Source organism: Macaca mulatta, chromosome 7 (genome assembly GCF_049350105.2).
Source record: "Macaca mulatta isolate MMU2019108-1 chromosome 7, T2T-MMU8v2.0, whole genome shotgun sequence".
Lineage (NCBI taxonomy): Eukaryota > Metazoa > Chordata > Mammalia > Primates > Cercopithecidae > Macaca > Macaca mulatta.
In genome coordinates this window covers 2013254-2026491 of record NC_133412.1, presented here as the reverse complement: position 1 = coordinate 2026491, position 13238 = coordinate 2013254, and the positions used below count along the sequence as shown (strand labels likewise).

At 49.3% G+C, this 13238-nt stretch overlaps 1 protein-coding gene across 25 annotated transcripts in view; it reads right to left on the bottom strand.

The window, feature by feature from the left end:
* OCA2 (OCA2 melanosomal transmembrane protein) overlaps positions 1–13238 on the bottom strand; it is a 425743-nt gene that overhangs the window by 269505 nt on the left and 143000 nt on the right. For all 25 annotated transcript variants that reach the window (XR_013395444.1, XR_013395445.1, XR_013395442.1 and 22 more), the window contains 2 exons: positions 10837–10894; positions 7566–7674 (listed from right to left, as the gene is read on the bottom strand). Coding sequence is in view for 21 of the 25 variants with exons in the window: in XM_077938927.1 (XP_077795053.1) it covers positions 7566–7674; positions 10837–10894 (167 nt within the window). In the remaining 4 variants the exon portion in view is untranslated. The remainder of the gene's footprint in view (positions 1–7565; positions 7675–10836; positions 10895–13238) is intronic.

Sequence of the window (13238 nt, the reverse complement as noted above, 5' to 3'; positions counted from 1 at the left end):
CCTTTTGAGATACCTTTTCAGGGTTTCTGCATGTCTGAGACTGATGGCTCCATCTGGACTGGCCAGCTGCTCCTGCGGCTTACCCAGAAGTGATTCTGCGTGCAGAAGAACCATTTCCCGCACCCCTGTGATTTACACCCTCGACCGATTGGCAGCAGGCGCCTACTGCCTAGCCACCCTCCCTGCCATTCTTCCCCAAAACTGTCCTTGAAAAACCCGAGCCTCCGAATCAGAGAGGCTGATTTCAGTAATAACACAACTCCAGTCTTCCATTTAGCCAGCTCTACATGGGTAAAACTCCGTCCCTACTGCAGTAACTCTGCCTCCATAAATCTGGTCTCCTTGGGCGGCGGGCAAGAGGAACCCTGTGGACAGTTACGTGAGCCCCTGGTAGAATAAATACAGATCCATCTCCCCTCTAGAGAAGACGACCTAGGAGAGCAGCAATGTGGCTTTTATGTTCACCACACGAGCCCCAACCAACTCCGAGGCCACTGCCTGCATGTGTCATACAAACGCATGAATGAGTGAGAGGATGGATATATGAATGGCTTAGCTGACATGAATCTCACTAGAAACTAGAGTGCATAGAATATCTATCAGGAAGCCTTGGGAATGTCTGTCCAGCTCATAGCGACCTCCTCTAAGAAGTATGCCTCAGCCACCCCAGGCCACATCTCACCACTTGCTCCTGCCCGCCTGCTCAGAATTTCCTGTGCCAGGAGACGAAAGAAACCAACCAGGCCAAGCAGACTCCTCTTCACCTGGGAATTGGGTATTCAAAATAGCCTTTTCTCTGGGTGTGGCTGAAATCGAAGTCCTATAAACTGGGAAACTGGTGAGGCAACCACTATTCTGTCATGAGCAGAAAAAAGATGCACTAACCGGTCGCAGAGAAGCGAGGGGCTGAGGACAGAGCACTGCAGAGGCCGGGGCGGTGGGCGCCCTCCATCTGGACCCTTCCTCCTTCCTGAGCCTGCCCCTGAGGGGCCCCGTGCCCTTGGAGCCTGTCGGCCTGTTATTATTCTAATAATCCTCTATTTTGCTTAAGACAGAGCCAATAGATTGCTTTATCTGTAGCTAAAAATACTTTCACAAAGACAACAATAAAACTGCTCCACCAGAGGGACACCAAGGGACACGGAGAAGACCAGCAATTTCAAAACCATAATCAGGGGAATAATGACGGAAAATTTTCCAGAACTGAAATCTAATCAAACACATCATGAGAGAATCTGGGGTACATTCTGAACTAATTATCAAAGGAGGAGGCCTAGGAAACTGCTCATCAAGGCTCTAAATTTTAAGGCCAAAGATAACATTTTCAAGCCTGCCTTGCTGATTCTTTTCATAGGTTCATAATCAGTTATCCACAATCTTGAAGCCCTAATTTCAGAAAAGCAAACTTTTTCTATATGTTTTGATGTAAAAAATTCAAAAACTCCTGACTTGAATAGGAATGAGGTTGTTTGCAGTCTTTATTTGTCCCATTTTGTGTAAATAATTGTGTTTCGCTGCAGAAATCATGCTCGGATGACAGGGTGCGGCCCTGAACCTCTCAGAGTGTGTTACATCATATCCAAAATTCAGTATGCTCACTGAATTATCTTTCTAAAACCACAAAGAAATCTGAATTTTGAAACTTCTGGGGCTCAGAAAGCAATACCCCAAAATGAAGGTCTCGGAAGCGTTAAAGCAAGTTAACGATGGCCTGAGAAGGACTCTGGGCTTCTGTATTTGAGTCCTTGTGATGAACCGTAACCTAGCTTAACAGTTAGACAAAGTGAAAGCCTATCTTAACAGTATGCATCTCTAACAATGGCCGAGTGTCGGCCAGTCCCCACAGCCATACTTCAACCACTCATAGGCTGCTGAATGTTCAAACTGTGTTCAAATAAGGCAATCGCCGGGCTGTAACCAATCTCACTGTTTCTGTACCTCACTTCTGACTCCCGTACGTCATTTTACCTTTTTTGTCTATAAGTTTGTTCTGACCAAAGGCACCCCTGGAGTCTCGTAGACTTGTTAGTCTCATTAGAGCCTTGATGAGCAGTTTCCACAGTAAATCTGCTGTGATTCTGGGGGCTGTCCGATTTGCAAATCATTCATTGTTCAATTAAACTCCTTTAAATTTAATTCAGCTGAAGTTTTTGTTTCATCAGAAGAAAGTTTTCTCTGCCCTCCTCCTGCCTGCCCATCTCTCAGTCCCATTCTCCCCCGAGGCTGCCAAAGAAACTAGAATCCCTCTTTCCCAAGGCAGGTCATAGAAACCAGAACTCTTTTCTCCAAAGCCAGCCATAAAACCTAAAGTGTTATTCTCATTGTATCCCCCCGCCTTTCTGTGTGAAAACCGGCCATGAAGAAACGGTCTGGCCTGCCTTGTTTGACCGTAGGTCCTACGACCCCATTCCAGAGAGGGGCCTGCCCCACACCCAGAAAGAAGGAGTGCTGCTCAGACAGGCCAGCAAGATTCTGGACAGACAGGCCCTGCTGGGGTTCCCACGCAGTCTATCAGCACCCAGTCATACCCCTTTTTCTCCAATCCCATTTCTACCTGGCTCTCCACACTTGGTTGAACCTAAATATTAACATGGTCAATGTCTCCTGTATCTCTGGGTCTTCATTCTGAAGATTCTTGTGTACGCACGTTAAATAAATGTGTGCACCTTTTCTCCTATTACTCTGCCTGCTGTTAGTTGTTTTTTCAGCGAAACTCAAGAGGCCCCAAGGGGAAAAGTCTCCCTTGGCCCCCACGAAACCATCTGGCACCAAGGGCCTCACGCAGGGACTGCAGACCGCGGTGGAGCCGGCGCCCAGGCTGGGCTCGGTCCTGCGTGCTGTGAGGTGATGGTCCCTGCACGTCGGAAGCCACCTCTTTGCCGGATGGGTGTGAACTGTGACCCCGGCCCTTGCTCACCCTTCTTTGCCATTGTGCCACCTCTTGCACACCCCTGGGTCCCTCAGGGCTCTCCTGTCACCACAGCCAGCTCCACGTGGCCTGACCACCCTCACACAGATGCACCCAGAAGGCCTGCCCTGGAGCCCATGCCCTGATGCCTTCTCCGCCTGGGCCGCCCTGTGGGTGTGGTCGCACGGCCTCGGCACATGCAGCTGGACACATGCACTCTGGCATCCCACGGGAAGGAGCTGAGACCAATGGGCCATGCGCATCAGCCAGTAAACATTCCTTCCTGCTCTACTCAACCCCACAAACAGCCCTGAGATGCACTTGGTACCTCCACTCAGACAGCCCTGCAGGATGGAGCTCCAGTGGCCTGTCACAAAGGCCAGCACGCTGAGGCAGTGGTGCCTGCGCTGGCTCTCCTCACTGCCCGGCCCCCATCCCTCACTCCTCTTCCCTGGGATGAAGCTCCTGGATGAAGAACACACATGTGAGCCTTTGCCTCAGGCTGTGCCCCTGACTGGGTCAGCCACATAGGAAATTCCCACAATAGTTAAGTTGGAATCTGCGAGCAGTAACAAGAAGTTTGTTCGAAAATCCTTTAAACCTACACCTTGCTTCTATTAATGAACCAGGCATTAGCACCAGGCACCAGGAAGGGGAAATGCAGGCACACGGACCAGGTCCTTGAGTCTAGCTGGGAAGGGGGAGGTCAGAAGACAGAGGAGGAAAGAAATCAAGAGAATGTATTTACGGTTTGCAGAAGGTGCTGTGGAACTCCAGGGGGATTCTCACTGTTCCATGTGCTAGTCAGGGTGCGAGGCAGCTGGAACTCCCATACATGCTGTGGGAACGCAAAGGGGTTGGCCTCACTAGAAAACGGGGTGGCAGTTTCTTTTAAAATAAAATCCACACCCACCGTATGACACAGCAGTGCCACTCTAGAGAAGGAAATCAACCCAGAGAATAAAAACCGAAGTTCACAGAAAACCATGTACTCAGAAGTGTCTAGAGTAGTTTTTTGGGTTTGTTTTTGTTTTTGTTTTTCTGAAATAGGGTCTGGCTCTGTCACTGAGGCTGGAGTGCAGTGGTGGGATCTCAGCTCACTGCAACCTCCACCTCCCAGGCTCAAGCAATCCTCCTGCCCAGCCTCCCAAGTAGCTGGGACTACAGGCACACACTATCACGCCCAGCTAATTTTTGTATTTTTTGTAGAGACAGGATTCTGCCATGTTGCCCAGGCTGGTCTCGAACTCCTGGGCTCAAGCAGTCCACCCTCCTTGGCCTTTCAAAGTGCTGGGATTACAGGCGTGAGCCACCACGCCCAGCCAAATGCAATGAACTACTGATGCACAGAGTAACTTGGGTGCACCACAGAGGCATTACGCTGTGTGAGACAAGCCAGTCTCAAACGGTGGCGTACGATCCGATTCTGTGTATACGACAGCCCCAAAAACACAAGACCATAGGGATGGAGACAAGATCAGTCCTTGCCAGGACCGGGGGAGGGTGGCCACGAAAGAACAGCTGAGAAAGGTCTGTAACAGAGCTGTCCTGTACTCTGACTGCAGTGGCAGTTACATAAATCTACTTATGTGTTAAAATCCATAGAAAGCTACATCCAAAGGAAAAGTCAGTTTTGCTCTATGATAATTAAAAAAAAAAAAAAACAAAGAGAAAGAGTCAATGCTGTGTCTAGTTTAGGATTCCTAAATGAAGGAATGTTATCTGATGTCACATTTTGTTTCATAACGCGTTATTTTTTCATGACAGCACCCTGTGTTATATGCTATTACACTGTGTTATGTCACGTAGTGGACAGTGTGTGTACTGTATTAGATGATGTCATGTGTTACATCATGCACATCGTGTGATATGACGTCACTTCATGTTATATGACATCACATTGAACAAGGTCCAACTTAAACAGCAGGACACACTGAAAACAGAACTCCTGGCCAAGCGTAGTGGCTCATGTCTATAATCCCAGCACTTTGGGAGGCTGAGGTGGGAGGATCACCTGAGGTCAGCAGTTTGAGATCCGTCTGGCCAACACAGTGAAACTCCAGCTCTACTAAAACTACAAAAATTAGCCGGGGGTGGTGGCGCATTCCCGTAATCCCAGCTACTTTGGAGGCTGAGGCACGAGAATTGCTTGAGCCCAGGAGGCAGAGCCTGCACTGAGCTGAGATTGCACCACTGCACTCCAGCCTGAGCAACAGAGTGAGACTCTGTCTCAAAAATATTTTTAAAAAACACTGTTACATGTAAAAAAATTAAAAAGAAAACAGAACTTCGCCAAAGATAAATGATCACGTTGCTACTGGATGAAGCCCTGGGAAGATCTTGTGTCCATTTTGCCCCCGTTCTATCAGAAAAGTTCTTATCACTCTAAGGAAACTGTATTCCATTAAAATATATGCCAATCAAACTCTTCTCCTAGTCAACCTAACTTATCTTGATGAATATGCAAATATCTGGATCCCCAGATAAAATCACCTGAACGCAAACCCCAACTAAAAACAAAACAGGATTTAAAAGCAGAAAATAAACATGACCATCATCCACAGATGTAACAACCACACAAAAGGAGATGAGACATTTTGTAAAAAATGTAGACTTCCCGGCTAAAAGTTTCATAGTAACCAAGATTTTTAAAGTCCATATAGTTAAAGATGTGACTTTACGTATTATTGTTTTTTATACAAGGACTGTTGCCAAATGTTAATTGAATGCAAGCTCTTGTATCTTTTTAGTTTTTAAAATGCCTGCTATGTTCTTCTAAAGTAGACTCTCAAATAAGGAGCAAAATTATCTGTGAACACCTAATGGAACCTCTCTGCCCACAAAACACTAGTTTTTTAAATGTGTAATTACCAGTGGTGACTACCTAACATTCTTTTAGTCATTAGGTTTCTAATGTTAAAATTACATTCGGCCTGAGGTGTAATGAAAAATAATTACACTGCAGCAATTTCTAGATGTAGTCCACCAAATACAATTGAAATTCACAGTACCGTTACCACTCCAGCTTTGGATCATTACCTCATCAGGATTCTAAGCAGACCGGCTCTCAGGTGTGGATATATAATACCTGCCAGCTTGAACCAAGCCCAGGACACCTGGCAAGTCGGATTTGAAATTATCAAGGGAAAGAAACTGAGGGGCTGTGAATACATAACATAAAGCTGGACCTCCAGTCAAAAGCACGTACATCATGTGTTGTATGAGAATCTAGAAATGTGGCTTTTTTACATAAGAGAAAAGGAAAATCAACTTCTGGCCCATGAATTTCTGATGGTTTCCAGGAACCCCAGAAGCAATAATGTGGTACGAATCACTGAAGCTTGCGGCATTATCCATCTATTTTACACAATTAAGAGGCTTCGCTTTCTATGGCAGCTGCACTCCTCAAATTTCACAGTGAATCAAGGTTTTATACAAAATAAGATAAAAGTTGGATATTTTAACCATCTTAGCAGAATTCACTTTTGAAGGAAAACTATGGGTAAAGCTTTGGTAAAAGAAAAGACTATGGCCGGGTGCGGTGGCTCAAGCCTGTAATCCCAGCACTTTGGGAGGCCGAGGCGGGTGGATCACGAGGTCAGGAGATCGAGACTATCCTGGCTAACACGGTGAAACCCCGTCTCTACTAAAAAAAATACAAAAAATTAGCCGGGCGAGGTGGCAGGCGCCTGTAGTCTCAGCTACTTGGGAGGCTGAGGCGGGAGAATGGCGTGAACCCGGGAGGCGGAGCTTGCAGTGAGCCGAGATCGCGCCACTGCACTCCAGCCTGGGAGACACAGCGAGACTCCGTCTCAAAAAAAAAAAAAAAAAAGAAAAGAAAAGACTATGACCCCACCTCAAATTTATGCTTCTTATAAACCTACACTTTCATGTGGGTGGGTTTTGTTTTGTTTTCAATAAGGACACCAATGGAGATAACTGTGAAATTGACAAACGCCTAGGAGAATGGAGAACGTTTATGGAGGGTGGAGGAGGCCAGGGGTTGACAAGCTCTGTGGTGAGCTCCCCCTGAGGGAGCCACATCTCAGGTGGGGACAGGTCCTGGCCATGACACAGGCTAGAGAAAGTGGAGAGGTCTGAGAGCCATGGGTGTGGTGAAAGTGGGAGAAGAGAAACCAACAGTGGCTGGTGGGAGAACAGTTTCATGGGCCAGATGCACCCTCAGTCGAGGCAAGTGGGCCCTGCAGAGTGCTGACCATTCGCCAGGGCTCTCCCGAACTCCTGAACAGGCTGTCACCTAACTGGCACGGCAGGCGGCACAGAGGGCAGCGCTGGCCTTGCCCATGTGGCTCCTGTCTCTTCTGGGAACCATGTACAGATGTGGTAATTAACTACAATAGACAGGACAGTGCCCACTCTACATTCCTCCTCATGGGCATCCCTGGAGGGGCCGAGGACCCATGGCACAGAGTCTAAGGGGCTGGAGATGCATCTCTCTCTCCCTCCCTCCTGCCCAGGAAACCAAAAGGAAAGGCGCCTTCTTCCCAGGGCCGGCTGCCCACCCTCCATCTCAAACCTCTCTGGCCTCCCACCAGCCCAGCTGCCCGTGGGTGAAGTCAGTGTCTGGGAACAGACTCTGAAACCTTCCCATCCAGAACGTGACAAAGCCTATGAACAAAAGCTAAATTAGACTCACCAAGATCAAGATGAATGCCAGGGACAAACGAATTGAGGAAAAACATGAAGATAACAAATCCCAACACGGTCAGGCATTTGGCGAGCAGGATCCCGTCGGATATCCTATGCTGTAAGAGAGAAACCACAGCTCACTGTCTCTGCACAACGTTCTGACTCCTGCAGGGCGTCATAACCTACGCAACTGGAATCATGACAGATTGCACGATGATGAAAAATGTGACCTCTCAAACTTGAAAGAAAATGACAAAGTACTGTGTTACAAGGAAAACCGGACAGATTCAGGATTACTGCATTCAAAATCTTTATGAAAGACAGACACAGCAGATGTCAAGAGTAGTACAGCCCTGTTATGAAACACCTGGCCAGCAGGTATCAGAGGATGACGGGGCATTTCTACAGGCACCTGTGGTGGCAGCGCCGTCTTCACTGTTCCTTTCCCTACCATGCCAAGCATACAGGCAGGGCAATGAGGCTGAGCCTTCTCACGGAACTGTGACTCCCAGATAAGGCTCTGGCCATGCTCTTGACATGACATGCACGAGGCCCTTGGAACGCAGGTGGTGCACTCAGCGCTGGGATGACACCCACGGGAATCCGCCCAGTCACAGGGGAAGGGCAGGCCCTGAGGCATCTCATCCTCTGCAAGGCCTCCATCAACCTGGGAGTCAGCACAAGACAGGGCTCTCCCTGTGAGGCCTCAAGGGTACTGTGCCCCACAGGCCACGGCTGCAGGGGGCCAGGGCAGGGAAGCATGCACAGATGGGCACCTGGTTGGCCTGCCCTGTCAACCAGGTCTCCGTGGAGACAGAGTCTGGCTCTGTCACCCAGGCTGGAGTGCAGTGGCACAGTCTCGGCTCAACGCAACCTCCGCCTCCCAGGCTCAGGTGATCCTCCTACCTCAGCCTGCCTCCCAAGTAGCTGGGACTACAGGTGTGCACCACCATGCCCAGCTAGTTTTTGTATTTTTAGTAGAGACAGGGTTTCACCACGTTTCCCAGGCTGGTCTTGAACTCCTGGGCTCAAGCAATGCTCCCACTTCTTCCTCCCAAAGCGCTGAGATTACAGGTGTGAGCCACCACGCCTGGCAAGCATCAGATCCTTTCTTGAGTCTGGTCCCACCAGCACACCTGTCCACCCATCTGTCTACCCACCAGCACACCTGTCCGCCCATCTGTCTACCCACCAGCACACCTGTCCGCCCATCTGTCTACCCACCAGCACACCTGTCCGCCCATCTGTCTAGTCTGTCTAGGTGGATAGATGCAGACAGCAATGATGACGGGTGTTGACATCTGTAGCTTTGTAGATGCAGGTGGATCTAGACATCTGTCATCACAGCAATCTACAGCTATCTGGATTTGGACAGATACAGACATGTAGATATAGACACAGAGAGGTAGAGCTAGAACTACAGAGAGATTTTCTCTCTTGCTTCCTCTGGTCACATAGGTAAAGCTGCTGCCATCAAAAACACATAAAAGCCCCTCCGTGTCACAACAGCTCTGACACAGCCCCTCCACCATGTGCAGTGAGGCCACTGGTGAGCATCTGCCCCTCTCTGCCCACTGCAAAGGCTCATGGCTCGGCCAGCCCCTTCTCATCCTCCCCGTCACCCCTCTGGGGAAGGCTGATGTTCCTGCATGATTCTGTGCTGAACAATCAGGATCACAGGAGCATGGCAGGAAAAGGATTTGAAATGCTCAGAGGAGAGTGATGTGGGTTCTCACCAGGCTTTGAAGGGAGGCACTGCAAACCTTCCCTGAGGTTGCAGCAACCACAGAAAGCGGCTATTGCCACGGCCAGTGCGAAGATCGGAGGTGGAGGAGCGGGCAGGTCCAAGAGCATTCCAGCATCCCGCAGCTCACGGAAGTGGAGAGTTTTCAGGCGGCATTCACATTCGCTCCTTCTAGATACCTGAGGTCATTTCTTTTTTCTTTTTTTTTTTTTATTTCAATAGGTTTTGGGAAGACAGGTGGTGTTTGATTATATGGATAAGTTCTTTAGTGGTGATTTCTGAGATTTTTGGTGCTCCCATCGCCTGAGCAGTATACGCAGTACCCAATGTGTAGTCTTTTATCCCTCGCCCCACTCCCACCCTCCCCCCAAGTACCCAAAGTCTATCATATCATTCTCATGCCTTTGTGTCCTTGTAGCTTGGCTCCCACTTATAAGTGAGAACATACGATGTTTGGTTTTCCATTCCGGAGTTACTTCACTGGTCTCCAAGTCCATCCAGGTTGCTGTGAATGCCATTATTTCATTCCTTTCTATGGCTGAGTAGTATTCCACGGCACGTACACACACCACCCCCTAGGGTCGCTTCTGTCAGAATTCTTAGATGTGATACAGGGATGCTGCCAAGGCTTCCCTCTCCATTTCATCTCACCGTAGTCCTCGTGCAGGTGCACAGAGAGGCACACAGTTCTTCTCCAGCTCACGACTAAAACACCACAATCTAGCAAAGCAGGCAAAGTATGAACTTGGGGCCTGCAAGAATATCACAGCTACACCTTTCTTTTCTAACCCTGACCGTCTACATAGGACAGAGTGTGAAGGCACTGAGGCACCTCATCAGATCGCATCCAACATCTTTATGGAAAATAGACATGAGAGACGTGAGGTGTGCTGAAGCCCCGTTAGGAAACACCTGACTCGCACATAGAGTGTGCCCGTCATAATTACAGCGGGTGTTCAGTCTCTCCCTAGAAGATAAACCACACAGATCTGAAACGTCACCGAGATGCAGATGACTCCCAGCAGATCTCGTGCAGAGCTCTCTCGACTGGGTAGGGGCCCTCTGTGCTCATAAATGGGCTGAGAAAGAGCCAAAAAAAAAAAAAAAAGCTCTGCCCCAAGAAGTCGGAGCCGTCGGCAGGACACTCACGCATCCTATGTCCGTCCCTAAAGCTGCTCCACTTCGCGCAGCACACCTCGCCGTCCCCTCAAAGTGTGAACTCGGGCCTGCCCTTCGGGGCCAGGAGAGGGCTGGTGGTCAGGGACACCCGCTCAGAGGGCAGGCCCCGCAACGCGCAGGGAAAGGGAAAGGCCCTACGAAGACGCTCGCTTTCCACGTCCTGACAAGATCAGCCTGCTGTCTCCGGAAAACATTTCTCCCCATTCACTCAAACATATAAATTGCAATGTCTTGTGTACGACCACAGAAATAAAAAGAGAAACGGCGTTCGGTCATGTGAGGGAAAGGAAAGGCATTGCTCACTCTCTTCTTGGAGAACCGAATCAGAAATCCCTGAGAAAAGAAAGCTGCGTACCTTTTTCTGGAGTTCCTGGATATTGGTCTCCCAATTTTTGTCCTCCTGTGAGATCTGTCTGAAAGAGAAAAGAAGAGACTCGTTACTTCCCTGGTCACGTGGAGCAGCAGCCCCAGCACTTCGTCCCTGGACGCCGTCTGCGACATGGCCTGGTAGGACTAGTCATGGGGGGTCAGTGGGCTTCACTGGTTGGCTGGAAAGGGCGCTCACTCTATCTTTTCCCAAAAAAAATGTATGTATATAATGGCCTGAATGACGAAAGAAGTGTGTGTGAGGAGGTGTGTGGGACAGCTTGCGCACGGGACGCTTCATGAAAACCCCACATCAGCACACGGACAAAGGCAGCGACCGTCAGCCTCTTTATTTTCCTCTTTACGTGCACTTCTACGTTCCCGAATCTCTTTGTTTCCAAGATGAGGGCACTGAACCTGTACAACTCTTACAACCAACTAAAGAAAAACATGGTAAAAGAAATGTCACTTGCTTTAACGTTGATTTTCATCAATCAGTGATCACTTCTACGCCTGAAATCCGAGGACTTTGGGAGGCCGAGGGGGAAGGATCGCTTGAGGTCAGCGGTTGGGGAAGATCGGCTTTGAAGGCTTTTCTGTCTGTGCGGCTCCTGCTGGGGTGGTCTCCTCCCGCCTGTTTCAGCCCCTTTAGTGGCTCCCACTTGCCTCTCCTTTTCCCTGTTTCTGACTCAGCCCACCCTCCTGGCTGACTTCCTCCTTCACCAATTAGGGAAAAGGGGCTGCACAATGAAGAATGCAGTTTTAGTATCAAAGGAGGCTGACCTCACAGCCGGTCTGGGCCGCAAAGAATCACAGCAAACACAGTCGAATGATTCTGAGGACAATTTTTAAAAAGAAAATGTAAAAATAAGACCTGCAGGGGGGCATGGTGACTCACACCCATAATCCCAGTACTTTGGGAGGCCAAGGCGGGCAGATCACCTGAGGTTGGGAGTTTGAGACCAGCCTGACCAACGTGGAGAAACCCCGTCTCTACTAAAAACACAAAATCAGCCAGGCGGGTTGGCACCTGCCTGTAATCCCAGCTACTTGGGAGGCTGAGGCAGGAGAATTGCTTGAACCCAGGAGGTAAAGGAGGCAGAGGCTGCGGTGAGCCGAGATCATGCCACTGCACTCCAGCCTGGTCAAGAAGAGCTAAACTCTGTCTCAAAAAAATAAAAAAATAAAACCTGCAGAGCCCAACCTTGCCTTAGGACACCTTCATGGTAATCTGCTTCTCAGCAACTGTGTGGCCTTGGGAAGCCACGCCCTCCCCAGGTCTCAGTTTCCCCATGTGTGACTGACACCAGATGAGCTGATGGGAACGTGGTAAGCCTCGGAGCCCACGTTTCCTCATGTTTGTAACCTGAGATGCACTAAGTGTGTCTTTAACACCCAACACCAGGACAATTTACTCTACCTCTAATTTATAAAGCGTCTTCCTCTAAGATCTGCGCCTGCTCCCAAAGGTGGTCATTTTTTCCCCAGCCTGCAACTCAGAGCCTCCCTGTGGCCTGAGGACACTGGTCCTGCTGCTCCAGCACTGCTGGGCGAGGTGGGTCCTGGGCCGGGGATGGAGCCAATGCCACAGAGCCAGCACTTCCTCCCGGGATTGTGTGGGACTCTGTGGGAATGCCTGGGAATCCTCCCACCAACAGCCAGACCCTGAGACACCCATGCAGGGCGACCCCTCAGGGCTCAGCAAATGGCAACATGCAAGACCATTCTAGACTTTGTTCATAAGGGTTCACATTTCCCTTTGCCTAGATGGACACCTCCACCCACTCGTAGCTCAGCTGTGGGGACGCTTCCGCTTCGGCATCCCTTGGGGGGTCACCAGGCTCCTGCTTCTTCTGTCTGAGCTTCCAGAACAAAGACTGCTTGGAACTCAGCACCATGTCACAGCAAGGAGAAAAAACACCAATTCATGGTTACCCTTTAAGTCCCAGCTTCGATTAACAACAAATGCCAGGAAACAAATTGAGTGGGGCTTTCATAGTCTTTCGGGTGCCTGAAAATCAACTACTGGCAGAATATTTTGTCCGATTAGTCTTTGCGTTAATGGTTTTTTGTTTTTGTCATGCAACAATTACCATGTGGAGAGATGGGACAGCCCAGCGCTTGAGACTGTGAGCTCCATCCCCAGCCGCCACTCCTTCCAAGCTGCACAACCCTGGGCACGCTGCTCAAACTCTGAGCCTCTGGTTTTGTGTTTCATTTTGTTTTGTTTTGTTTTTGTCCTTAAACTCGGCTGTGTACCCCCTGCAGAGCTCAGTGAGGGTTAGATAAAATGCACTTAGCACAGTGTGTGTCACCTAAAAATCACATATTAGTATACAGCTAGTGTCGCTGTTTTGTAGGGCCATGGAACGTTCTGCTGCACACCAGCAC